Source organism: Amphibalanus amphitrite, unplaced genomic scaffold (genome assembly GCF_019059575.1).
Source record: "Amphibalanus amphitrite isolate SeventyFive unplaced genomic scaffold, NRLGWU_Aamphi_draft 000230F_arrow, whole genome shotgun sequence".
NCBI lineage: Eukaryota > Metazoa > Arthropoda > Thecostraca > Balanomorpha > Balanidae > Amphibalanus > Amphibalanus amphitrite.
Window position 1 is genome coordinate 13802 of NW_024881725.1, and position 27788 is coordinate 41589.

General features: G+C 49.6%; 2 protein-coding genes across 9 annotated transcripts; both read left to right on the top strand.

Annotated features, from left to right (window-relative positions):
• Positions 1 to 2477: 2477 nt before the first annotated feature.
• Positions 2478 to 6146, top strand: LOC122385785 (protein RFT1 homolog). 8 transcript variants are annotated; one of them, XM_043374291.1, is made up of 6 exons: positions 2478 to 2677; positions 3373 to 3458; positions 3691 to 3801; positions 4277 to 4535; positions 4786 to 4914; positions 5351 to 6146. In XM_043374291.1, exons 2-6 carry the CDS (start codon positions 3404 to 3406, stop codon positions 5622 to 5624), a joined length of 828 nt encoding a protein of 275 aa, XP_043230226.1. In that variant the 5' UTR covers positions 2478 to 2677; positions 3373 to 3403; the 3' UTR covers positions 5625 to 6146. The 8 variants fall into 8 exon arrangements, with proteins under 8 accessions (XP_043230226.1, XP_043230227.1, XP_043230224.1 ...); XM_043374292.1 differs by having other exon boundaries at positions 2478 to 2636; XM_043374289.1 differs by having other exon boundaries at positions 2487 to 2636; positions 3628 to 3801.
• A 952-nt stretch (positions 6147 to 7098) lies between these two features.
• Positions 7099 to 26160, top strand: LOC122385777 (proclotting enzyme-like). The gene is made up of 8 exons (XM_043374274.1): positions 7099 to 7260; positions 17795 to 17835; positions 18338 to 18487; positions 18856 to 18977; positions 19389 to 19497; positions 19965 to 20118; positions 20694 to 20836; positions 25810 to 26160. The coding sequence occupies exons 3-8, from the start codon at positions 18485 to 18487 to the stop codon at positions 26050 to 26052; spliced, it is 774 nt and encodes a 257-aa protein (XP_043230209.1). The 5' UTR covers positions 7099 to 7260; positions 17795 to 17835; positions 18338 to 18484; the 3' UTR covers positions 26053 to 26160.
• Positions 26161 to 27788: the final 1628 nt, after the last annotated feature.

The window sequence follows — 27788 nt, forward strand, 5'->3', positions numbered from 1 at the left end:
GAGAGAGAGAGAGAGAGAGAGAGAGAGAGAGAGAGAGAGAGAGAGAGAGAGAGAGAGAGAGAGAGAGAGAGAAAGAGGGAGGAGGATGTCGAAGCAAAACGTTTTAATTCAGTCTTTACAAAGATCGACCCCATAAATGAAAGGTTTTGGTACAAAGTAGATGCGTAGCACTCTACTGCCACCTAGCCAGTGTAGCCTACAACTACATCCACTAGGCGGCGCCAAAAGCGTCGATGAGTCGACGCTCGATGAGTCGATGAGTCGAGAATGGTCGCCGGTCAGGTGTGGAACAAGGTCATGTCCCCGCTAAGCTCATAATTACAAGCATTTAAGGATGCTTATCACCTAACCCTCCACGTTGGCTTAATTTACAAATCTTGTAATATGTAGATTCGATGAAATATCTTTTGTTTAAAGGACTCAGACCAACAACAAACCAAAGGTCTGAGTTTCAACTTCGTTTCAACAGCTAAACAAATGACTGAATCAAACAAAGATGGCTTTTGATCACAGGGCACCTTCTCAAATGATCTAAATAACATTTAGTGATCATTGCATTGGAATACGTTCAATTTGTCGAAACCTTTCAAGTAAGGCGTGATAACTCATTTAACCAGCAGGCAAAAGTGACCGTCGCGCTAATTCAACCCAGTTAGGCAAACGGCGAGGACAGTTGAACCTCACGAGTAGGTATGACCCGGTCCCTCGCCGCTGGATCGGAAAGAGCGCTGGTCACCGGCCCTCAGCTGCACCGCGAACAATGCACCGATATGGGCCTGCTGGGAGAACAAATTATCTGTTAAAGACAGCTGGACGAACCCTTCTTTCAACGATTGACCCATGCTGACTTTAGTAGAAAAGACGGACAAATTTGCGGGTGGTCAAAAGGGGGAGAAATAGACAGCAGTCGCATATCATCAAATTTTAGCAAATCTTGGTGAACAACTCTACGGTTTAATTCTGGGAGAAACTGGCTACCTTTGTCAGTTGAAACCAAACTCTACATCGTGAGGCATGCCACCAAATCAGATTAGCAGACAATTATAGGCTAAAAGGCAGGAATGGAGAATAACTTGTGTTATGATTGAGCGCACATCACTAAACTTAGAAATTGACAGAAAGAGGCCACGGCTGAGTCAGATGATACTAGATTATTGAGCCGCACTAGGGACTTATGAGGAAATTACACCCACCCCAGTCACATTTCTAGTGTCATTCCCTAACAAACATGTACAACAAAAGGTCAAAGATCATTGCCACCCCAAGCTAGGATGACATTCAATCTCATGTCATGCGCGGCGTGAAAAGCCACTGACAACTATACTTACAGAGTTTCGGAGGGATACGTTAAAATTAAGGAATGCAAAGATGATACCTACGAAGTTGTGGCAGATCACCTCATGGACCCAAATTACGGTTTGATACCAACATTTTGTTTTAAAGAATATATTTTTGCCTAAGTGTCAGTTAAGAAACAAGGTCGCATGACCCTTGAGTACTCACTGGCCAGTGGATTATGCCAGTTAATAAATTCAGATGATAAATCAGTAGCATGCATCAATTCGAGTCAGATTATTCCCAGTAACATCCAAGGTTATTTGACCCCTTTCTATTGACATGATCTGTTGAACATGGAATTTCAATGTCAATGATCATTGACCTCTCAAGTCACAACTGATCTCATATCTGGCCTTGGATGCTAGCACAACAGTTTCAGACCAGTGCAGTTTCACTTAACATCCTGGAATTGAAAATTTATAAGGCATCATTGAACATGACAAACTTTGTCAGGTGACGGAACAGATACAACGATGATTACACCAGTCTTTGCCGAGCCATCAATTTAGCTTGAATTAGTACCATTCTCCAATGGTTCGTTCCCCATTAGCTTATTGTAATTTACAGCCCCCCCCCCTGATTTGATATAACCATTTCTCATTGCTAATGTTCCCACTCAATAATTGGATATCACATTTGCCAAAATTTGTATACCTTCAACAACATAGCAATCGGTAAACCGAGCTTCTTTAAATTAGAACACCACAAGTCGATTGTCAATTGCAATTGAATTGCAAGTTAAATAAATCATCTGGTCGAGTATGTCAATAAAAACCTGCATTATAAAATTGACTCTCATAAATTGGTTCAGTAAGATAACGTGAAATCACATGAGTTGGATTGTTTTTTTTTTTAAATCGAAATGCCAAATTGAGACTAATCCGGCGCACTACCTTAGAATTCCCTTGATGCAAATACTTACGACCCCAGAGAAATTTGCGACAGCGCGGGGAGGGACGCCAGACAGCAATCCACAAATAAAATATTCATGATCACAAATGATTGGGCACTACCGAGAATTACTTCATTAAATCACAGGCCACACCCAGAATAATCAAGTTGAAATTCCGATCAAAGTTGGCGTGTCCAAGGTTAGACGGCGTATATATCTTTCCCGAGCGAAAAAAACAAACATTCCAGTTTTTTGGCGCTTTTGTTTCAATTATGGTGGTTCTGTTCGAAGGCTCATACAGATGGTGTTTGCGCAAAATTTCTAACGGAAAATCACCGACTATTTAGTGTCGACAGCTGCATATTAACTTTTTGAACACGCCTCCATCACTGCTTGTTTATTGGCTGTCCGTGGTATTGGGATTTGGGCTGTGTTGCTGTATATACCGTGTGTTGCTGGGTGATTGTGATAATATTCTGATGATTAACCTTTTTATTCAGCGGTAGAGACCCACAAGTTGACTCCATTATAAATATTGTCTCTTTATCATGAAACAGACTCAGAAACCTTGGCATGAATGCTCTCAGGCTCTCAAGAGAATGTTGAAATTCAGGTCTCAAAAGATTAAAATTACAATAATGAAATGTTTCACCTACCTTCCAAGCCATAAACACTCATATTGGTACTGGATGGAACTTAAAATAAAAAAGAGGGGTGGATAATTAGGGGTTTGTAGCACCCCCTGGGATTTTCCACCAATGAAGTAGGTACCTATATGCTGCAGAGACCAGGGCCCTGTTTCACCGTTGATAGCAGCATGCTACTATCAAATTGCGCGAGCTGACGTAATGTGATGAGGTCACACTTATGACGTTTCGTGTAATCTGTGAGCTGCGTTTGGAACAGAGTTGCTGTTTCGTTGAATGCGATGTGTTTGATCGCACGACCGTGAAGCTGTTGGCAGCAATGTTTGATGACATCACACAGATTGACGGCGTCATGGTTTGCTGATGTTTCCGTGGAAACCCAATTTGACACGTGTGATAGCAGCGTGCTGCCATCACCGGTGAAACAGGGCCCAGAATAGCATGGTCTGTGTTGCACATATTGATGCTGAAGCTATACCTACAAATGTCTTTCAGATAACCTACTGAGTGTTCACATTCATCACAAATGCAGTCATTCTCCGGTATATTACATCTGATGTGCTGGGCATCATCAATGTCAGGTATGCACCCTTTACTTTTTTCCTATCATGCATCAGTGATGCATCCAATGTCTGAGTTCCTAAGTAGAACATATGCTATTTTCTCACCAGAACTGTAGTGTGTACTCCATAAGAAAAATGCTAATTTTGCTGAATTTTGCTCTGAATTTGCTGAAAAATGCTGAAGCAGTTGCTGACGGAGGGCGAGCGCTACCTGATGACCGCCTTCCACCTGCTCGACTTCTCCGAGCAGGGCCTGTACGACGTGGTGGCCAACCTGGGCAGCCTGGCGGCCCGCTTCCTCTTTCAGCCAGTCGAGAAGAACGCCTACGTCTACTTCTCGCGCACAGTGGAACGGGGAAAGGTAGGTGGCAACGTGGCTGATTGTGTGGTAGGAGGTGATTGATGTTAGTTTTTTTTTTTGTGTTTTTTTTTACTGAGGAGTAGTGGCATTTGGTGAAAATATCAGTAACGTTGACCACAGTGTGTCGATGCCCGGTAAGGCGCCGAAAAAGCTGTAAGCACACACTCCTCTGATATTAGCCAATTATACTCGTAGCTACTCTTCATCTCCGCTATAAGTCCTTACTGCCAGTCGTTGTGATCTTCATCTTGGTGTCTTTTTTGTCATTCGGTTTGTTTTATTGCCCAGCTTCTATCCTTCTGGCCATCTCTCCCCTTCTCGCCAGTCACTGGAAGGGGACAGTTTGGCACCTCTCCTCCAGCCGGTGCCTGACAGCTCCCTCCCCCTCCAGCCGGTGTCTGCGGTGGCGGGCCGGGCCGGGTGCTACACGACCTACTCCGCGCTATGAGTCTGACCCTACCCCCTCTCCCTGCAGCCGGTGTCTGCCGCGGCGGGCCGGGTTCTGCACGACCTGCTGCGCGCCATGAGCCTGCTCGGTCTGGTTGCCGTCACGTTCGGCTGGAGCTACCCCCCCCCCCCCCCCTGCTGCTGCGGCTGTACGGCGGCGCCCTGCTGGCCGCCGGTCCGGCCGTCAGTTTGCTGCGCGCCCAGTGCGCCTACGTGCTCCTACTGGCGGTGAACGGAGTGCTGGAGTGCTACACGTTCGCGGTGATGCGCCAGGAACAGATCAATGGGTAAGTGCCGTGGAGGGTTTATGGAAAGCAGTCGGGAAATGGTCGGTGGCTTAGTAAGGAGTGAGGTAAATTAGTCGGTAGAGGCTGAGCGGATTAGGAAATGACGTTCTCATGTTGGTTTTTGTTGTTAGACTGCCTTTTGCGGCTAAAGGCGAAGTAGAAAGGCTGGCCAGTTGTGTCGATAAAGTGAAGCTAGGAACGCTACTATCGGGCGCTTTGACAGGTGTTGTGGCGTTTTCCGGTGTTTCAGGTATAACCGGAAGATGGTGCTGCTATCTGTGATATTCGTCATCTCGACAGGGATCTTTACTAGGCTATTCGGCGGGGTTGGATTTATCCTCGCCAACTGCGTCAATATGCTGACCAGGATATACGTTTGGTGAGTTTTTGTGTTTTTGAATAGATTTGATTTGTCCTAATTGGTCTAATTATTTACATCATTATCCAATCTGTCATGGATAGTCAATATCACGCTTTATCGCCGATCTCGATATACTTGGATCTCGTTACTTCACCCGTCCACGACTGATACGAATGTCTGCTGTCCCCAATAGTGTCCTGCACCCCTCTCAATTGTCATCCCGTCCCCTCCCCGTATGCTGCTGGTTCCCGATACAGTGCCCCGTGCCACTCTCAACCATCATGTCTTCGTCCCATTTTCTGCTGCTGCTGCCCGCTCGCCCCGTCCAGTGTGTTGCTGGCGCTTGATGCAGTGTCCCGTACCCCTTTCACCCTGTCCCCACCCCGTGTGTCGCTGATGCCCGATACAGTGTCCCGTACCTCTCTCACCCTGTCCCCGCCCCGTGTGTCGCCAGTTACCGGTTCGTGGCCGGTCTGCCGCTGGAGCCGGCGGTGTCCGTGCCGCCGCTACTCGGTCTCCGCCCGCCGCCCGCCGTGGCTGCCGCGCTGGTGACCGCCGGCCTGCTGGCAGCCGGCTCCGAGAGCTGGCTGTACCCCAGCTCCGCCGCCGCCCATGTGGCTGTGGGCGCGCTCTGTGGGGCCGCCGTGGTGGCCGCGGCGGTGTACAGCGAGCTCCGCCTCCTCCAGGCGGTCAGGGAGCGGGTCGGGGATAAACTGAAGCGCAGCTAGCGGGGAGTGCTACTCACATGGTCATGCAGGGAATAGGTTTGTTTTGTTGTGATATTTATGTGCATTTTGGGTTGAATATACACCGTGCCTGTAAGTAGAGTGGATGTATCAATTTTAAGACTAGTGCGACTGCAGGGGGCGTTGTGGCTATCGCCCATTTGAGAGCTGGACAGTGCTTGAAAGCAACTTCCTACCCATGAATTTTGGCATTCAGATCCTAATTATAGCCATCTGTGATGAACGATGCAGGGGATGCAGAAAATCGATGCAGAAAATCGTGGCCGGTTAGCGTCTGGTGGGGCTTGTAGGCTAATGATGGGCACGACCGGGTGCTGTATGCTATATGTGGTGACAGCAGCGTTCCTGAGCGTCAGGTGTATCTCTTGCTCTGAAGTCCAGAAGTCCTTATCGTTCTTGTGCATTCACTTTGTCAGTGCCTGATGTCAGTGTCAGTGTTTGTCAGTGTTTCATTCTGTAGCAGACATGCAGTCATATTTGGTTAAATAGAACCTTGCAGTCTGAGGCAGTCTTTTCATTACAGTACCTCATTACAGCGTCTCATTCATTACAGTTCAATATTTAGAAATGCAAGACATTGGGGCCGATCGGGCATAGAAATACAAAACAACAGTATACGCTCGCTGGCTATTATTCTGAGACTCAGCATTGAACCTGCCATCACTACAATACAGGAGGCGACAGGTGTAGAGGTGATGTCATAGGTACTCATTTATCAAGTTCAAGTTCTGCTGACTTGACCCACAAGTTGACTCCATTATAAATATTGTCTCTTTATCATGAAACAGACTCAGAAACCTTGGCATGAATGCTCTCAGGCTCTCAAGAGAATGTTGAAATTCATGTCTCAAAAGATTAAAATTACAATAATGAAATGTTTCACCTACCTTCCATTGCCATAAACACTCATACTGGTACTGGATGGAACTTAAAATAAAAAAACAGGGGTGGATAATTAGGGGTTTGTAGCACCCCCTGGGATTTTTAGAATTATCTACCGCTGAATAAAAAGGTTAATCATCAAAATATTATCACAATCACCCAGCAAAACACACGGTATATACACTATACAGCAACACAGCCCAATACAACAGACAGCCAATAAACAAGCAGTGATGGAGGCGTGTTCAAAAAGGTAATATGCAGCTGTCGACACTAAATAGTCGGTGATTTCCCGTAAGAAATTTTGCGCAAACACCATCTGTATGAGCCTTCGAACAGAACCACCACAATTGAAACAAAAGCGCCAAAAAACTGGAATGTTTGTTTTTTTCGCTCGGGAAAGATATATACGCGGTTAGACGATGAGAAGTCAGGATGCACCAAGGACCAACCCGCAGACGACACGATCTTATGACGTCATTACTGATCAACAAGCGTAAACACAGTCTGTTTCCTGGAATATGACGTCACTGAGTGAATATAGCAAGCTGCGGTGGAGACGTTTCGGCTGGTAGGCGTAAATATCGTGTAGATGAAAGGAGTAGTAGATGGTCTGAGTATTTGGCGGCGCAGATTTCTCTATCCAATGATTTTTTTTTTCATGTCGCGGGTAACAATTGACTCGTACCGCGCAGTGGTGCGCACATGGACTGAAGGGAATCTACGGATCAGACAGGTAAGGAGATACAGAAGGAGTGACTCTGAAGTGGTCGATAGATATTGAAACCGGAATTACACAAGGAGGAAAAGATCTAAGGATGGATGCTAGCCGAAGAGGAGGTATGTTGCAACACTTTCATGTGTTTTTGACTCTGTTGATACGTCTAAGTCTTCTAGGATTGGACTGTCTCACGTTACGGAGTAAGTAAGTAAATATGTTAGGCAGATATCAGAACAAAGAACGCCATAAGACGCCCAAGCTGAGAGGTGAGTCAGAGAGACAGGACGAGGGAGAACTCCGCCGAAGGTGAGTGACAAAATACGAAGGTGATAGATTGAGGCGAAGGGGTAATTCCGCCAGGATGAGGTGAGGTAAGTCCACCGTCGGAAAGGATCGCAGCATGTATCACTCATGACGCTAACGCGCTTGAACACACATCTGCAGGACAGGATTCCACGGCGTCGGATAAAATTGTAGGATAGATTCAGTCATGGAGTCTTCGAGTCACACCGGTCAATGATTCAAAGGCGCCACTTGCGGGTGCCATGACTGCATGAGAGTACGGAGTAGGTACCTGTCTATGAGCCCAGTGAGACTGCGGTCGCCGGGCAGCAGGATTGTGTCCACCGGTTCGTTAGGTGAAAACGCGTAAGACGGTCTCTCACAGAAGGGCTGCAAGGGTCAGTAACCAACGTCCGGCCGCGGGGTTTTAGTAGGGAAACAGAGATGTGCCGTGAGCGGCAGAGGTTGACGGACCAATCATAAGCCACTGAGGAACGCTAATAACTGACGCTACCCGCGTCGATCTTTAGACAAGTAATCGGGGTCAAATGATGTAGGTGTTCGAAGAGAGTGGGCCGGCAGAGATTGATTGAACCAATCACATCCATCGACGAACGCTAATAATGTAATCGCTACCTGCGTTGCACCTTTAGACAAGTAATCAGGGTCAGGTGATGTAGGTGTTCGAGGATATTGGGCCAGGGAGCCCAAGAGGTGCTAGGAAGAGCACACACGATTCCAATGCTGGAATGGGGCGCGATAAGTCGTTGGGAGGTAAGAGTAAGCTTAGATGAAATTTACACTAATCACGGAGTCTATTGAACAAATTGCGTTTATTGTCCCTGATATGTACCGCTGGAGGGAGTTAGAACAATTGCTGGGAGGGACTGAGAGGTCGACGCGGGATCAAATTTATTGTAGTGGGATGAGAGAGGTATGACAAAGAGCGTGAGTCTGAGGGAGATTGAGGTATGCGTCATATAGTGTAAGGACCAGCGGGAGATCTAATCTCAGCATTGAGGGCGACATTAAATGGGGATGTACTCGATTATCTTTGGGATGATAGGCATTAGAAAGGGAGAGAATGGTGGGTAGCTATCAGGTATCAGATGGTGGCTTCAGGTTATGTCCTCAAGGGAGGCATCAAAATTATATGCTTTGGGGAGACATCCGTGTCCTAAATTCCTTATGAGACAGATACCATCCTAGGCAGTGAAGACTATATGTTGACAAGCGACAAGCCAGCCTCATTATAAATATTGTTTGTGACGAGCCCCAGGCGCAAGGAACGGTGGCAGAAAGGAATCGGTCAGCTTGAAACCAACGGACCGATCAGCAATTGGAAATGGGTGTGTAAATTACGTTTGAACAGGAGAGAAATCAAACAGCAAGAAAATCAACTCATTAATCAACCATTTGAGGATCTACCAGCCGAAAACACTCACCTGAGGTCGTTCCAGAGCACGGCGCAGGTCGGCAACCATCTCGGACAGAAAACACCCCCGATGAACGAAATTTTATTAAACAATATTTTTTTTTGAAAACATACTCCCCACCGCTTCCGGACCCCAGGGGGGCATCATCACAGAAGGTACCTAGGCTGTACCGCAATACACACTCGGCTGGAAGGTAGGCTGTGCCGCAATACACACTCAGCTGGGAGTTAAGTTGTGCCGCAATACACACTCGGCTGAAAGGTAGACTGTGCCGCAATACACACTCGGCTGAAAGGTAGACTGTGCCGCAATGCAAACTCGGCTGGAAGGTAGACTGTGCCGCAATACACACTCGGCTGAAAGGTAGACTGTGCCGCAATGCAAACTCGGCTGGAAGGTAGACTGTGCCGCAATACACACTCGGCTGGAAGGTAGACTATGCCGCAATACACACTCGGCTGAAAGGTAGACTGTGCCGCAATACACACTCGACTGAAAGGTACACTCAGAAAACACTTTGAGAACATTTTTGAATAAGGGCTCATATGAGTGCCAAAACAGGGCTCAAATCTGTATGATTTTAAAATCGGGATCAGTTAGGCGCCCTTTTCGGGCTCAAAGTACATTAGCCCCGAAAGCGGCATCAGTTCGTCTTCCTTTTCGGGCTCAATTCGAGCTGCGTTTTAGGGCTCCATACGACATTCCGCCATTCCGTCTTTTGCTGTTTTCAGTGCCATGTGTTGGTGTACCTACCGCCGTGATTTCAAAATGAATGGTAAGTTATTAGTTATCAGTTATCGCTATCTTTTAGAAAAAATCAAGATGTTGATGCTCATGCCATTTTAATCCCTTATCAATTAAAATTGTGGTGGCATTTGTTCAGAAAAGGTCTGATCTACAATTGTGGCGCCGTTGATACGAATACGCACGGGTTTGATTATTCGTTTTTCTTGTATTTGCGCCACATGAAAGCATCATATCTGGATTCAGGATGTCAAATAGTGTAAGAATGTGCAAAAATTTTGTCTGGTTCTTCGTGATGATGTGATTGAAGCAATGCTTTCAAGGGTAGGTAAGGATTTTGTTACTTGTTCGTAATGGTTATCTTGATGCTCAACTAAAATTAATCCTAACCTTGCCTACTAACCTATTAAGTTAAACTTAGTACCAATACCTACCAACCTACAACCTATTTGGATCTTTCATATACTTATAATATGCTGCTGCTTCTGCTAACATGCTGCGGAATGCTGGTTGACATGATGGAATGCTGGTATGACACTGTTCCATGTTTCAGAATTTTAGGTGAATAACCACACATGATGGGGAAAATGTTTTCATCCTAAAAATATGACAAGTGGCTTTATTTCATCTTTGCTAAAAAAATATGTCAAAAGTTTGATTCAACAGCCAGCTGCCAGGTTACGCATGACTTGACAGTTGATGCATCTACTCTACATCATTTCATTTCAGATCCTGTGAAGGTTCTGACAAAATCTGAGGTAAAAATGGCATTATGCAGTTTTGCGGAAAGACTAAATCTATCTCATTTTGTCTTCAGATTTTTTTTTATTGGGACACCCAATTGAAATCCAATTTTAGAACACTGTGACACCATGCCTGTGTGCCAAGTAAGAGGAAGGGTCTACAAGTATACATCAAGATAACCAATTATGGACAAGTTGAGACTTGAGTCATGAGCTCTTATTTGTGGTTACAATACCTTCAACTGCATGATTTTGCACAACTTCCATACAGGCATCCAGACTGGAAAAGGTTCAAGTCCATACTTATTCTGGTGCTTGAATATGGCAGTTCAAAGATGGAAGGCATATGATGCTACAAAATGAAAAAAATAATTCAACTTACAAAAAATAGGTATTCATATCTATCCTAAACTAAACTAACCTAAACTTACCTAACCTAATCCAACCCAACCCAACCACCCCAACCAGCCCAGCCCAGCCCAACCCAGCCCAGCCCAGCCCAGCCCAGCCCAGCCCAGCCCAGCCCAGCCCAGCCCAACCCAACCCAAAACCTACAGTCTAAAACCTAGAGCTAAAACCTGCAGCCCAAACAGGAAAACATCCATATGGTACGCCGGACGCCCGTGAAGCCGTCATGCGCCGAAGTTCGGCGCAAGCTATTTTGCAATTTGCGCTAAAATTTCTGCATTATTTGCGCCGAAGGTTAGTGCCCTTTTGCGTCAAAATTAAGCCACTTATACAAAAAGCACGTTTACATCTGCTGGCCAAGGTTTTATAAACCAGACAGAACGCTCTGGGCCTTAACCACTCCTGACTCCCATGTTTGAGCGTCCAAATTAGTTGATGTTTCCATGGAAGCTGAATACCACAATACGTGTAGCGCACTGTAGCATCGTGCCGTGAAATAAGGCTCGGGACGGAAGTTCCGGGGTCACAAAAATTGGTGTGGCGGTGTTGTCGCGGCTGGCGGGCTCCAGCAAGGGGTTTAAGTTTACGACACCACTCTTGTTTCAGGAGAGGTGTCAGCGATTCGAGACTACTTGGGCATGCGGGCAGCGGGGTCGGCGTGGCTGCCTGCGGCTGCGGCCACACATCTTGGCGTCCTGGAGGCGGAGATGCTGATGGTGGCATGAGTCATCACTGGCTGCCCGATTTCCATGCTCCAAGACTCGCCGTGAGGGCCGAGGCGGGCGTCGTGCCGATGGAGAGATGAGGAGGGATGCGCTGGCATCGCGCCTACTGGCGAAGGCGCTCTCCCTCCCGTCGGAGGACCCGCCGCGTCGTGGCGGAAGCCCCCCCCCCCAACCGTGACTGAAGTCAGTGACCGGCTGGAGAGAGCGCGGGGGAGCGGTGTGGGACCACTGGAGTGGCGCTGCCCGCCGAGGCGCGCTTATCCACGAGACTGCCCCCGTAGACGCCAACAGACGGCGTCACGGTCCACCTGGACCTGCTGCCGATCGGGGCGTCCGCGACAGCGAGGAGGAGTGCTGCGGAGGCGTGACTGGGAGCGCTCCCCCAGCGTGCGACGTGGGCCTGGGTCGACGGGTCTGCGACCGGGGGAGTAATAGGAAGGCGGCGCTGGGGTCCTCACCGAGCACCCAGACAGTACAACATTGGTACTGCGGGAGGCGGCGGGGAGGATTTGCTCCATTTACCGATCTGAGATGGTGGCGCCCAAAACGGCAAAGCAACATCTCCTGAAGCACCCGTCCTTCGAGGAAGACCCCATAATCATTTGCTCCGACTCGCAGGCGTCGCTGGCGACGCCACGAGGTGGACAAGTGGCCCAGACACCCCCCCCCCCTCATCCCCTAGGTGCCGCCATCTGGGAGTATATGATGGCCCTAGTGGCTGTAGGGGGCCGAAGAATCCACCATAGAAGGAGGGCGGCGATAGCCCGATTAAGCTGGGCGTCCAGTGGAGCCTCGGCTCTATCATGGGCATTGGGCAAGGACTCTGCGAGCACCCCCGTCTCCTCCATCTTCGACGGCACTCCAGTCAGAAAGCTGTCCCCACCCGAGTTTCCCAGCAGCATGGGCCACATGAAACCGAACAGCGCCGAGCCGCTCGACGCTGAGGACCAGGCGAGAGTAACAGTGAAAAGGTGAAACGCTCGAAACGGCGCGCGCCGCCGGCCGAGGGCGCCGAGCCGGCCCAGGCCGGCTGCGGGTCAAACAGAAGCCGTCTCCGCGGCGGCCGCCCAGTGACAGCGACTCGGACTGACGTCGAGGCACCGCTGCCGCCTCCGCCGACCAACCCGCCGCCCAGCAAGGGCAGTTTGAAGGCGGCTGCGCCGGTGAAGGTGGCGCGGCCTGGCAGGGGCCGCGGCCGGCCCACTCCCAGCTACCCGTCCCGCGAGGTGCTCAGTACCACCGACTCGTCCGATTCTGAGGCAGCGCCGTCGGCGGGCCGCCGCCAGCAGTGACGACGACCGGCTGGCGGCGTTCGCGCGGGACTTGTCCGACTCCTGGTACTCGGACTTGCCGCCCAAACTGGACGCCGGCGGCGTGAGCACCAGCAACGCCAATAAAAAGTCCACCTTCATCCGGCTCTTCTCGCACCGTGTCAAAAGGACTACGCCGCGCGGCCGGCCGGCCAACTCGAATGAGCGCAGCGAAGGGCACACGTCCCCGACGGCGGCACTGGCGCCTCCCGCCGCGCCGCTGCCAGCGTTGCTGGCAACGCCGATCCAGGCCCATCGATTTCTACTGTTTTGTTGCCTACGTGCCGCTGCCGCCGCTCAGCCAGCACAATGGCGTGCCGGTGTTGCGCTGTCGGATCGAAAAGCGGCTCGTGCAGCGGACGGACGGGTGCGGCCCGCGCGATGAGCCGCCGCCGCACACCGAGCTGCGCCGCGCGGACGTGAAGGTGGAGCTGGCAGCGGCCTGCTCAGTCCCCTCAACGGCGCCGACCGGCTCTCCGGCGATTTGCGGTCAGAAACGCCGCTGCTTCTGGGACCAGGGTGTCAGAGCGCGGCGCTGCCCGTGAGACGTTAAGTTAGCACAGGCAATGTCGTCTGCACTCCTTGCAGTTCATGTTGAATACACAACCATGTTGCGAAGTAATAGGCGCCGGGTTTTTCAGTTCATAGAACTTTTTCCCTGGCTATTACACCCCACAACCGAACACTGACACCTTGCACAAGTATGACTGTGTGTATGAATGTTAATAAATACATGAACCAATGTTGTGTTTTCGGTTCCAGTACCTTCTTTGGGCACCTCGGCAACAAGTAAGTAATCCGTTAGCTTTGCCACACCTAAGATAGGCTCCCACGTTGTTATTTGCTCCCGGGTTAACATAAACCGGTTTAACGTAACTTTTGCATCCCGGCCAAAATTGCCGGTTAACTGTCCCACCGCTCGAGACTGGCGCTAGGCTGGCCGAGCAAAAAAAAAAGTTTGTCCGCGGCTTCGTCTTATTCGCAGCTGCTGGACACGGGGGAGGGGGGAGGAGGGGCTGCATCGGACGAAAAGCGGGCTCTGGTATTAACTGGATTTTTTGCCAGCTGGCGCCGTATGGTGGCGCTAGCAGAGCTTCTTACATATCAATGCTAGATATAAAAGAATGAATATTTACCAATCAATTTTTCATTTAAAGCCATTTGAAATATTTATGTCCATCCTACTACCGCGCTTAGGTATATCTAAAATTAAATACCTTTCGTGCGTCGCCAGCTGGCCAGCCAGCTGACGCAATCCAGCTTTTACCAAAGCCCCGAAAAGCGATGACGTGAGCCCTAATATTGGCTTCACCACACAATTTGAGCCCTCAAACTGGAATCAGGTGAGCTCGAAAATGGGGATCAGGCTGAAAACTGGTATCATAGTGAGACTAGTTTTAGAGCTTGACACCGATAATGGGTACTGACTGAGCTCTGTTTCTGCGATCAATGATACCGATTTAAGGGATCGTATGAGCCCATGTGGCGCTAGCTCAGAAAGTATTCTCGAAATGTGCTGTCTGTTTTGAATATGGTACATTAGCCCGAAAACTGGTCTCTGAGCCCGAAAATCGGGACACTGTTTTCTCAGTGTAGACTGTGCCGCAATACACACTCGGCTGGAAGGAAGACTGTGCCGCAATGAACACTCGACTGGAAGGTAGGCTGTACCGCAATACACACTCGGCTGGAAGGTATGCTGTGCCGCAATACACACTTGGCTGGAAGGTATGCTGTGCCGCAATGCACACTCGGCTGGAAGGTAGGCTGTGCCGCAATACACACTCGGCTGGAAGGTAGGCTGTGCCGCAATACACACTCGGCTGGAAGGTAGGCTGTGCCGCAATACACACTCGGCTGGAAGGTAGGCTGTGCCGCAATGCACACCGGCTGACAGGTAGACTGTGCCGCAATACTCACTCGGCTGGAAGGTAGGCTGTGCCGCAATACACACTCGGCTGAAAGGTAGGCTGCGCCGCAATGCACTTTCGGCTGGAAGGTAGGCTGTACCGCAATACACAATCGGCTGGAAGGTAGGCTGTGCCGCAATACTCACTCGGCTGGAAGGTAGGCTGTGCCGCACTGCACACTCGGCTGAAAGGTATGCTGTGCCGCACTACACAATACGGGAAGATTAAAGATAAGATTTTATATTGTTGCACTCTACAATAAGGTCGTGGCCGCTTTATATTCTTCTCACTGTAAACGTAACACAAGCATCATAGACAAAGTGTCAATTTGTTCATGAAGAAAAACAACTCGAAGCTATGTACGACTTATAGCTAAATGCGTTTTGTGCGATGCCTCCTTACAAAATTCAGCTGAAGGAACATGTACAAATTATGCTCTAATAAAGGGACCGTTTCAGTTTGCATTTTCACACCACAAATTACGAAAAGACCGACAGATGGGAGCGGCACCAGTGACCAGACCGATGAGACCGACCCTTGTTCGCGGTGTACAATGTTACAGCAATCGAGCCCCCACGCCGGGGAGAGTCCCCTATATCAGCGGCCGTGTTCCATTCCATGTTCGGTGAGAGGGGAGGGTCGCAGGGGTGACGAGGGGATGCAAGGGGGGGGGGAGGCGGTCAGGCAGGGGGGGGGGGTGCACACCAGGCCGAGTTGACGAGTCTGGGTCGCTTTGAACGGTCGGTTGTCGGCTGCAGCAGTTCCAGCGGTCAACAGGCACCTCTCCGCACCGTGAACTAGGAATACAGATCACACGTACTGTATACAGTAACACGGGAGTCATGGGCAGCGCCCGTCTCTGCTGGCTGGTGGCGCTGGTTGGTATAGCTGCGGCTCTGCTGGCGGTACCTCCGACGGTCTCTGCCGCCCGCATCAGTAAGTGCACTCGGTGAGAAATGATGGGCTCCCTTTCCGGTAAAATAAGCCCGAGCTTTCGTGTCTGTTCGTTAGCCTCAGCCGAAATATTCCACTTTCTCCTGCTGCCGATAAATAAATTCATGTGCCTTACTTTTACACAATATTGCGAAAAACTGAAATTAGAGAGGCAGACACTTCAAAACGAGGTGGTCAAACCAAACTTCAAAATGTTAAACACCACTGGCGGATCCAGACTTGCGTTTTGGGGGGGGCCAACTCATGCAGGAGCCAAACCTAGGGTACCCCCAAATCCTGTTTTCTCATCGGATTTAGGCCACTTATTTTTCGTCACAGCCCTGACACTATGAATATTTTTTTAACTAAAAATAAAAATATATAAATGGTAGCCCACCCGACCCATGCCTTTATATTACTTTGTAAACACTTACTATTGCTTTTGTCGACCAGTTAACCCGCTTCGAGTCAGTGCTTGGGTCCCTTTGCGGGCCGGGAGGTGGTAAAACGGGAGGTGGTCTAACTCGGCTCCTGGGCCAGGCACTGATTGAACTGTGCTTCATTATCGCTTGGGGGAGGGGGCAAACGGGCCACTTTAGGCCTCTGGGAAGGGGGCATGGCCCTAAATGCCCCCTCCCTGGATCCGCCAGTGTAAGAGACCATTGGAGCTGCAGTTGAGTAACTCAGACGTCAGGGTACGTCCTCAGATGTATAGGACTCGCATGGAGACCTCTTATGCTATAGTGGACTGAAAGGACCCAAAGGAGCCTGTCTAGGGCTCCCGGAGATAGACGTGGGCCCTCAGGAGCCCGCCAGAGCCCCCAATGAGGGATAAGTGAGGGATACCAAGTGCCTGCAATTGCATATTGCATAAGCCATAACGCCATTACAAATCAATATAATATGTACCAGTGGCAGATCCAAGGGGGGCCACATGGGTCATGACCCCCCTTGGTGCCCGGGGGCACCACAGGCCTGTCAGGGGCACCACCGGCCTAGCAGGGGCACTACCAGCCCGCCAGGGCCCAGGGGCACCACAGGCCTAACAAGGGCACCACGGACCTGTGAGGGGCCCCACAGGCTAGGCTTGTCAGGGGCACCCCAGGTCTGTCAGGGACACCAGAGACCTGCCAGGGGCGCCGCCGGCCTTGCAGGGGCACCATGGGCCTGTCAGGGGCACCAGAGGCCTAGCAGGTGTACCACAGGCCTTACAGGGGCACCTTGGGCCTGTCAGGGGCACCACAGTCCTGTCAGGGCCCAGGGGCACCAGCGGCCTAGCAGGGGCACCACAGGCCTGCCAGGGGCACCACCGGTCTAGCAGGGGCACCACCGGCCTCGCAGGCATCACGGCATCACGCAGGGGCACCTTGGGCCTGTCGGGGGCATCACGGGCCTGTTGGGGGCACTTTAGGCTTGTCAGGGGCACCACAGTCCTGTCAGGTCCCAGGGGCATCAGCAGCCTAGCAGGGGCACCCTAGGCCCGCTAGAGGCACCACAGGCCTGCCAGGGTCCAGGGGCACCACAGACCTACCAAGGGCACCACGGGTCTGTCAGGGGCACCTCAGGCTCCCGTGCCCCCCCCCCCCCGGATCCGCCAGTGATGCCACACCACGCGAAACACCGCCAACTCCCAGCTACCGCGCCATAAACACGTGCCAACAAGTCTTTTTTGAAGGTCAACTCCACTCGCGCAACTTTTGACTGACCCTCACTGCTACCATATTGCTTCCATATTATGCTGTGGAAAGCTTTACTTCACCAAGTGGCTAAAAACCTCCATCAAGGTATATTTTCTTAGCAATTTTTCTTACGTTTCGGGGGGGGCCAAACAGGCCACTTTAGGCCTTTGGGGGGGGGCCATGGCCCCCGTGGCCCCCCCCTGGATCCGCCAGTGTTAAACACCCCTTTGGCCTTTTGGTATCGACACTACCATGACCGTAATTCATCAATAAATCATATGTCTTTACTGCGTTTAATGCATTAAATCATGCCTAAAGGCCATGCTCCTCTCGTTGTCATAACCGTGCAGTATGTATAAACCGTTCGCCAATGTTCCAGAGCGCTCCAAACCAGGAAGGCACAGCTATCAAGCCAATGTCGTAAGTATGAAGTGACCTAATACTTTGTGCAGTGCAATATGTTTTGTACTTGCATTCCTAAAATTATGAGTCACAAGTTTGCATTTTAACCATGATGTTATTGCTTTTGTTTAGATAGTAAGCTAAATTCGTACAAACAAATGGGTACGCGTAGCCGTATAAAGTACTCGTAAAAGGAACCTTAGACTCATACTACTTAGCACGGGAAGTGAGCTGAGTTATTTACCAAGCAGTTCATTCTCCGCAGACGTACAGTTGAATACAGAATGCTGAATGAAGCTCCTTTTTTCACAGGCAATCAGTTGCCTGGAGTGGTAGGCTGTGCCGCTACACACGAGCTCAGTGACACAGTGTGATGCTGTGACCCAACGCTCACCATAGATACGCTTAATTGCGTGATAAACGGCACAATTTAGCGGTCCAGTCAAGCTTCTGCCGAGTGGAGCATCAGTTCTGTAGTCAACTATACCTACATACCGATGACACATCTCTCGGCTCCCAGGAGGGTACCCGGTTCCTGCCGCGTCGGTCGCCCGTCGGCGGACACCCTTTTGGTGTCGGACAGACCCAGGACATCTCGGGTGGTCGCATTGCCACCGACCACTTCTCGGCGTTCCCCGGTTTCGCCCAGCCGTCCCGATGGCCCTGGATGGTGAGTCAGGGTCTCGCAGGATTGATAGTTAGACAGCTGCATCCACAAATAATAACATGTCTGTTACAGAGCAGGTATAGTCGATAGAAAGGTATGTACCTTACCTATACTGTGGTAAATGGCTTGCATGTAGACCAATTAAAACAATGAATCGCGAATTGGTCTCGGAGGGCGGAAGTTGCGTCGATGGCTTTCAATTAAGCTATACCTGAAAAGAGGTTATGATTTGTAAAGTCAGGTCGAGGTGGATGACAACCACGAAGCAATTTCGCGAAGTGTGTGGCGGGTTTACCGAAAAACTGATTGTTTGAGTATTTACCCGTAAATTCCACGCTCTCTGGTACATTCCGCGCTCTCTGCGTTCTCAGGCTATGCTGCGCAGACATACCGAGTCTGACGTCTTCCCCAAGCCGATGTGCGGCGGGTCTCTGATCGACTCCCGCCATGTGATGACGGCTGCCCACTGCACGATCGACAAACCGTTCCGGGAGTGAGTGCTTCATGTCCCTTCCCCCCGCACCGGACCATCCAGAGACCTAAGATCGAGGTGTAGTGCCGTTACACGAGCCGGGATTCACACTACAGGTTGTTACGATGGAGAGGCAACTTCCTTATGATTTTTTTTATGCAAACAAATAATTGCTTTACCGGTTACCTCCAAATAACAGTATTGTATTGAATTGATGTGTATACGTAAAATTCATCCACGTCAACAGTAAAAGCTACATTAATTTTTACTTATACCAAAGCAAACGAATGAGAATGACATCGTTTGACAGTCTGCAATATTTTGCTTTAAATTAATGTCACACAAAGGTGACATCCTCGACGGTCCTATCCGTGTAATGTCGTCTCCAATTTAATTGAATAACTGAGGTGTGTGTAATCGTCTGTGTTGCAGCGGACATAACTTTACCGTTCGTCTGGGAGAGTTTAATCATGGCACCGATGCCGAGAGTAACCACACCGACTACCAAGTGGAACGCGTCTTCAACCACCCAGACTTTGTCGTAAGTACAACGGAGAGCCTTTCATAGAAGACAACACGTTTTGGCCCCTTCTTCATCGGATATATGACGTCTTCGATCATAAAGGGAGCATACAAATGATACCAGTGCTCACATATTTTGCGAAGCTCCTTTCGATATCACAAAATCTTCTTGAAGTCGGATGCGTAAAATCGAGACCCTGCATATGACGAATAGGTGTACGATATAATATTTAACTTCCGCTCAATATTTAATGAAAGAGGAATGTGCCAATTAGATATAAAACGGTTGATAAGGTTTAAACGGTAATAACTAGACGGTTTTACGTCAATACATAGAAGCGAGCAATATCTTCTGCGTGACGTTACCCCCCCCCTCTCTCTCTCTCTCTCCCTCTCTCTCTCTCTCTCTCTCTCTCTCTCTCTCTCTCTCTCTCTCTCTCTCTCTCTCTCTCTCTCTCTCTCTCTCTCTCTCTCTCTCTTCTCCAGGCGAACGGCTCCTATATTAACGACATAGCCCTACTGCGTCTGTCGACTGAGGTCCAGTTCTCTCCGGTGGTGTGCACGGTGACGCTGCCCCACGGGCCTACCGGGGACCTGGCCGGCAAGAATGTCACCGTCGCCGGCTGGGGATACGCAGCCCGTGAGTTATCGGCGCGGGAATAGCCTGAAACAGACTCCTTCAGCAGACCGCAGTCAGGAAATCGCATGGGAGAGCCCATTCAAATACATGGAAGCACGCTCGCATCATTCGCACGCACCTCCCGCACACATGCGATTAATGCGTGAAGAATTGGAATGTTTTTGAGTAGGCTCTCACATGCGATTTCCTGAATGCGGAGTCTGTTTCAGCTAGCTTCCAGTGAGTGACTGATTGGATATGGGGCTACTCGTCCAGTGAGTGACTTGATTGAGCACATAGCCTCCAGTGAGGGGTCAGCTGGACCCATGCCTCCAGTGAGTGACAGACTGGGCCTGTAAGTTATAACTTCCAATCAGTTGGGACTATAGCTTACAGTGAGCAATTGATTGGGAAGCGCTGTGATTGAATGTTCAAGCCACATTGTTCTTACTATATTTCATGCTAACTTTATGTACATAGTACATGTACGAGGGTTGCTATATTCAATGGACTATGTCACTATGCTAACCATTAGGATAGACTACAAAGGTAGCCGCATTCTTAACTGACCCAACGGTGGCATCATTTTCCCTCAGCCATTCTCGCAGAACTGGATATGACTGCAATCAGTGTAGACGAGTGCTACAAACAGTTTGTCGACAATGATTTCTTTCCTCTCCAAGAAAAAGAAAAGAAAATTTGCGCGGTCACCAGAGAGGAGATGGACGGCGTTTGCGATGTGAGTGACGCATGAACGCATAAAATGGATCATCGTCTTTAGCTTGAATGCCATTTTTGAAAGTCCCAGCATGTTTTCCCTGTTGTGCAAGGGCATTGGTTCAGTAGCTATATTCCGTTAAAAAAAAAAACACGTGTCGAGCTTAAATTGCAAAGTATGCATAAACAGCAGTGGCGGCGGATTCGATTTTGGCGTGGGGGGCAAGATCCCAGCCGAGATGATGTCTATAGGCGGATCCAGAAAGGCGTTTTCGACGCTGTAGGGGACATACCCCCCCCCCCCCAAGTGTCCAAAATCCAAAAACTCCTCGGATTTCGATTCCTTACTGCTGAATAGTATGAAGCAAAGAATTTCTGATAAAAGTTTTATTATTAGGAAACATAAGGTATGTACGTTTTGTCTATTTCGGGCGATGCAAGGGGAGGGGGAGTAAATATTTGCTTTATATGCCCACTCCCTGGATCTGCCAGTGGACGATAGGTATAACGATTTTCGTATTGCTGAGTTAGAAAAAAACTCCTATGGGAAAAATTGTGCCATAGCCCATAACCCGAGTAGTGAAGTAATCTTGCATAACCCGATCGCAAATCAGATTTGAAGAACGGTGCCGAACCTTTTGAAGTAGGCGAGCGCTATTCTTCAATGAGGTAGGGGAAAGTGGGTGTATTGCGCCCTCCTAACCAATTGCGCCCACCAACATTCCCACGGATTCAATGGCATGTTTAGAATTTTGTGTTCGAAAACATTATTTTCACCACTGGATTGTTCATTTTATGGCCCAAACACTCCGATGAAGCCAATCAGCAAGGCTCATTACGCCATCAAAGATGTTATGGCGTTTTCTTAACTTTTTTGCAGTATTTTGAACCGTTGGCTATAAAAATTTGCGATATTTGTGTGATTTTCAGAGTGATATTTAGATAGAAAAACCCTTTTTTCATTGTATTTCACTGAAACCGTAAACTTCCTGCAACATCTTTATGATAACTTCTATGCTTTTATTAAAAAGTACCTCAATTTTAATTGCGCCCATGGCAATTGCGCCAGGGGGCGCAAATAGAATAATGGTGTAGCCATTCAGAATGCATCATTAACTGATTGCAATAAAGAAGGAGTTTAATGTCAGGCAAGGGAGCAGTCCGCTGTCGTCAGTCCGCAAATTATTTCTATCGTCAAACTTATAATGCAGCTGCCATTTAGGCTACGACTTGTGGTGTAATTGACAAAATACGACATGTTCAGCATGGACTCAGGCGTGAGAAGTGACAGCTATGATGAAAAGTAAAAACTGATGCCATATAAAATTCAAAACGATAAAAATTATTAATTTTGAGAGAAACGAGTGAAAATTTAACTGGATCGGCGCATACGTTCACATATATCTAGTCATTTACAGTAAACGTTTTCGTTGCACTTTTACAAGCGTACGGACACATGTCAAGTTATCTACCTGGGCAAAAAACATCGCGATGTATATCTACATTCATTATTTATCCAGCCTGAATAACATAATAAATGTTTAAGCAAGCCGCAATGACATTAGACTACTGGGTTGTATGCATTCCGTCTCATTCACTTAGCCATGTTAAAGTATAGGGCGCAATTGGGTTCTAATTGCGCCATCCCCCTGGCGCAATTTACAGCAGTTGTTGGCAAATGCGCCCTTTTGCATGTTTCTGAAAAAGCAGCTGTCAGAAGCAAACGAAACATTCTTTATTGATCGGGAGGCTCTTAAATCGTAGCCAATGAGCTCCTCTTTGAGATGGTTACCAGTGCATGCTTATATCTCCAGCGTTTTTCTTACAATTAGCGTTTTTCTTTAAGGTGGCGCAATTCACCCTCCTTCCCCTAACTCGTTACCATTTTCTCTGTTCATTTTACGTTCGATTTCCGTTTAACCTTCCTTTAAAAAGTATTTCTGAGACAGATATCAACTGAAACTAGCTAATAGCGGGAGGAGACCGCTCAAACATTCAGAGACAGTCGGTCGCATCTAAACCTATTGGGACAGCAATCCGCCAGAAACCCACCCCAAGGCAGTAGTTCGCCAACTAAGCTCACCGAGACGGGCTGTCTCGATGGGTTTATCCTACAGATAAGCCCACAGCAAGACTTAACTAAGGCCCAAACGCTCGTCAAGCTGGGAACGGAGGGCTGAGGTGAGGGAGTCGAGCAGCGGACTATGGTGAAGGAATTCGGTGGACTGGAACGGGAATCCAGAAGCTCTGGAGGGGGGGCGGTTCTTTATTAGGGCTTTAGGGTGCACTGACTGCGGTAAGGTCCAAATTATCACACCAAATTTTGCCAAGACATCTACCGGTTCAGGCACTCGAGAATCAGCGGCCAGTGATATCTGCAAAGACGAAGCATTTCCAACCCAGCTTCAGCCTGGTGTCAGGGCGCCTCAGGTGGCTTTAATTACAGTTGCACATACCAAACGACCTCAGTGCAGCCAGTCTGTCGCCGAAACCATTCGGAACAGACTTCAAGGAAAAGTGAGACAAGGTTGGTGCTATCGTTAAATGCCATTATAAACTTGGACCCCGTTGGCTTGACCCACTGGAAGGTGGTAGTTATCGGACGCTGCGGGGCATACTCATTTTTCCAAAATGCCTTAGATTTTTCTTTCGTGTTCGATGCTCTATATTCTTTAGCCAGAGGGGGGCCCACTAATGATCAGTGTCCTAACCCTCAAAAGTTTCCAACGTTATTTTTTACTTATTTAATAGTGAATACTGAAATAAAGCGGATACTGAACTGTGAACATCCAGTTTTTACACTGGCCCCACACAAGCCTCCGAATGCCCAAAGCAGATCTCTGATGACTGGCCTTTGGGTGTCATACCGTGCATTGGTCAATGTGGTCAATGAGTACGACCCCGGCGTTTATCATGTTACTTGCACTGGAAACTGTTGCGCTCGAAAAAAAAAATCAGGGTAGTGGCTAATTACGAGCGTTCATCAGTCCTAAACTACCCGCAAGCGAGTGGCTAGCCCTTCCGTCTCCGCTCGCTTGCGATTTGGCATTCATGTATAGGTACAAAATAGCGGCAAACGACCATTGAGGGTGTGAGTTGCGTCTCTTGCACACTTAACCCGCGCCCCGCTGGGCTATTCAGCCATACGCGCCCTGCTGGGGGGGGGGGGGGGGCAGATTCTGCCCCCCCTGTCTAACTTCCGAACCGATGGTCGTAGAAAGACGGGGAAAACGGCAATCGAAAGCTCTCAACAAGGCGGATCTTAAGAGTCCAATTTTTTTTGCTTAAGTAGGTCAGAGGTCAGGTCAAGGTCAGGTCAAGGGTACAAAATGCAAGTTTCTACAGTATCGGCCTTGCACCGTAGTTGCCGAAGAATGGACTGAGACTGATTGCCCAAAACGTGTTCTTAGACTACCAAGACAACATTCGTTGCACACAATGTCATTCAAAGGTCAAGGTCAAGGTCAGGTCAGGTCAGGTCAGGTCACCAAAAACAAAATATAGAAAAGGGCATGTGCGACACATGTTTTATGGGTCATTTTACTCATGGAATTCAATAGGCACACTCAATAAGTGATATGGATCACCTCTGGATGAATTTCAGGTCGAGGTCAGGTCAAGGTCAGGTCAAGTGAGGTCAAATTTTGAAGTTGGTTGTTAAGGTCTAAAAAGGTGTCTATCCGATGCAGTTTTTCACGGCGAATCGAATGGTGCTATTTTTGTTTCCGTACGAGGTCTAGAATTTCCAAAAAAAATCATTTTTCAAAATTTTTGTGTGTCGTGACGTCATAAAATTTTGAATAACTCCCACATTTTTGAACCGATTCTTCTAAAAATTGGTATGTAGGTGCACGTAGACCACTTCTTTGACATATATTCCGGTTTTTTTCGATAAACTCAAAATTTTGGATTTTATAAATATTTTCCCAAAAAAGTCAGTTTTTTGGAAACATTTTGGCCAAAATCCAAAATTTTCAAAAAATCGAGATAGCCATTTGATAGACAAAGTAGAATCACGTATAACCTTTTTTGTTACGTCTTGATTCCTTTAAAAATGAAGATGTTAGCGGCGTTTGAAATTTTGCCGTTTTTGAGGCGAAAATGGCGAACATGACGTCACTAAAACGTCAATTTCTCAAAAATTTTCCGACGGATTTCGCTCAAATTTTCAGGGAACGTGTCAAATTGATGTATGATAAGGTACTGAAAGTTTGACGTCGCTGGCGTAACGCGTTTAGAAGTAATTGGCGAAAAACGGGAGGGGGGGCAGATTCTGCCCCCCCCCCCCAGCGGGGCGCGGGTTAAAATATCTCTAAATCGAATCTGAAAAGACAAAAAATGCTATGTATAAAGCGGAAATGGTTAGCATTTACACATATTCAAAAGGCACCGTTGGACAAACTGTAGGAGCGCATAGCTGCAATATCAGGCTATGGAAATGTTCCTCATGTTTAGGGCACGAATTATGGAGGGGCAAGAATATACGTTTGTCCCTCCTCCCGAAGTTTCTTAGGGAAGATGCCTCCTCTGCCGCTCCGTGTCCGTCGCCCCTGTAAGCGGTCACTGAAGGTCTGGGTTGCCGCTGCGTCACGTTGACGCTTATAATGCCTCCAAAACTAGGTTGAAGAGAGGAAAAGTTCAATTGAACGCGAACACTTGTCATGAAAGGCAACGTATGATAAAGTATATGGGCATCTGGTTACATCTTCAGATGATCGAACAGAATAATCAGGCCGTATATGTTTCTTGTCTAAGTTTTGTCACAAATTATGGGGGGGGGGGGCAAAAAGATACTTTTGCCCCCCCCACGAGTTTGCCAGGGGGGGGGGCAGCTGCCCCCCCTGCCCCCCCGAATCCGCCGCCCCTGATAAACAGCATGTCAGGGAAACTGAGGTCTGCCGGTGTCCGACTCCGGACCGAGTGGGTTGCAGTCTGGTCAGAAGGTCTGCTGCAGATGACTGCTCGCCGTGTGTAACTGCCGCTGTGGTTCTGCAGGGCGACTCGGGTGGCCCGCTGATGGAGTACGGCCACTTCCGAGTGGTCGGCATCGTCTCGGCCGGCTACGGCGAGTGCGGCGATCCCCAGGTGATCCCCGAGACGTTCACCCGGGTCAGTGCGTTCCTCGACTGGATCAATGAGACGGCCACCATCCCGGGCACGGCGACCAGGACGCAGCACTGCCAGGACACGTTCATCGAGAACCCGCCCAGCTCCAAACCCTACTGGAGCTTCGATTAGCGCCAGTGTTCCCCTCGTGGCTGAACTGGTCGATCTGGCCGTCTGTCGCACGTATCGGGATGTATTTTCGTGTCTGCACTTTGCAATATACGTTTAAAAACGCATGAATGCATCTGTTAGTGTCATCAACATTTGAAGTTGGAATAAGAAGCTGGGTACATAGGTACATCGCAAGGTATATCACATTCATTCCAAGCAGAAATCACGGCCTAAGCATGGGTTGCTTCTAACAAGATCGATTTTTAGGCACTGTCATTAAATTGTCTAAAACAGCATCAAGCCAGTCAGGTTAAGTTCATTGATGCCTTGATGATAGCGGCTGCTAAAAAATATATTGCTTTTAGGACACATTTCAAAACAATTGGGTTTACAGGCTGATGCTAGTCGTCGCTTCGCTAGCATTGTGTGATGCATTAAAACGTCAAAAGCCGAACTAATAACCAATCACCGAACGTTATCACTCGTCACATCTACAGTGCGTCCTCCTTCATCCAGTAGAGCACGTTACCGGAATCCCGCGTTCCCGGGTGAATCCAGCCACTGTGATTAAAGGCGCTCTGGGACACGTGAGTCACCATCGTACCCCACCAATTACTGTCGCTCGCCTCCCCTAAAACAGCATCAAGCCAGTCAGGTAAAGTTCATTGATGCATTGATGATAGCTGCTGCTAAAAAATGTATGTGCTCTCTGCGGCCGAGGACGCTCAGCGGATCCCAGCCGCTCTGTGAGACCGCCGTCAGCAGCAGCGTCCAGCCGCCGCCGTCGTGGCTGAAGTCGCACAGCACCGGCACCGGCAGCCCGGTGAACCATTAGACGCCGTCGCCGGGGACGCCGAGCGAGCTGTTTCTCAGCTGGAGGCAGGAGCGGGCGCACGCGCGCTCCGCCGGCTCCTGGTAGACGGGAGCCTCCGCCGGGAGCGGCGACGGGCCAGGCTCACATCTCGGCTCCGTCTCAGGAGCAGTGCTTGGCGTCACTTGGAGAGGTGTCTCAGACAGCATGGCTCCACCGTCAGGAGTCGGCTGCTCAGAGGGAGCGCGAACCGACTCCGACACGGGGTCTGTCGGCAGTCGGCACCGGCTCTGGTGTTGTACCCGAGTCGGTTTTCCCAGTCCTACGGAGCTCGAGCTGGGATCCATGGCCGGGACTGTGACCGGTCTGGCGCAGTTTTGTTCAGCGGTAAGCGTTGCCATTTGGAGCGCCGTCACGTCGTTGACGACCGCGTCGAGCCGCAGCTGCTGTCGCGTCAGCTCGGCCAGCGCCCGGTGTCCGGCGTCGGCGCCCGCCTGCAGCCGCTCCAGCCGGCCGGCCAGCTGCCCCAGCTGCCAGCCGCACTGGGCGCGCGACACGGCGCCCTCGACCAGCGGGTTCAGCAGCGCCGACAGCTGCTCGGCTGCCGACGGCTGGTAGGAGTCTGCTGGGAGCGTCGGCTGGTCAGCTGGCTCCTCAGAGACCGGCGGCGGCTGCTGATCGGCGGTGGGCGGCGGCGGGCGGCGGCTGCTGGGCGGTGGGCGAAGGCTGCTGATCGGCAGCGGACAGTGGCTGCTGTGCGGCGGTGGGAGGCGGCTGCTGGGTGGGGTGCCCCGACACTAGGACCAGCGTCAGGAGGACCAGAGCGGGTCGCTGGCGAGACCTCATCGCCACTGCCATCGACCGCGGAAAACGAAGGCCGAGACAGGGCGGGCGAATCGGGAGGACAATCAGGACCAGTGAGCATACACACTAGGTGAATGGAAAT

What these genes read in the sequence shown, in the direction of transcription:
- LOC122385785 (XM_043374289.1), top strand. Translation starts at nt 3,404, where the DNA reads ATGCAGTCATTCTCCGGTATATTACATCTGATGTGCTGGGCATCATCA. An exon ending in GCACAGTGGAACGGGGAAAG is followed by an intron (nt 3,802 to 4,276) that starts GTAGGTGGCAAC and finishes CTCTCCCTGCAG; the next exon opens with CCGGTGTCTGCCGCGGCGGG. An exon ending in CGCCAGGAACAGATCAATGG is followed by an intron (nt 4,536 to 4,785) that starts GTAAGTGCCGTG and finishes CCGGTGTTTCAG; the next exon opens with GTATAACCGGAAGATGGTGC.
- LOC122385777 (XM_043374274.1), top strand. An exon ending in TCAACCACCCAGACTTTGTC is followed by an intron (nt 19,498 to 19,964) that starts GTAAGTACAACG and finishes TCTCTTCTCCAG; the next exon opens with GCGAACGGCTCCTATATTAA. An exon ending in CGGCTGGGGATACGCAGCCC is followed by an intron (nt 20,119 to 20,693) that starts GTGAGTTATCGG and finishes ATTTTCCCTCAG; the next exon opens with CCATTCTCGCAGAACTGGAT.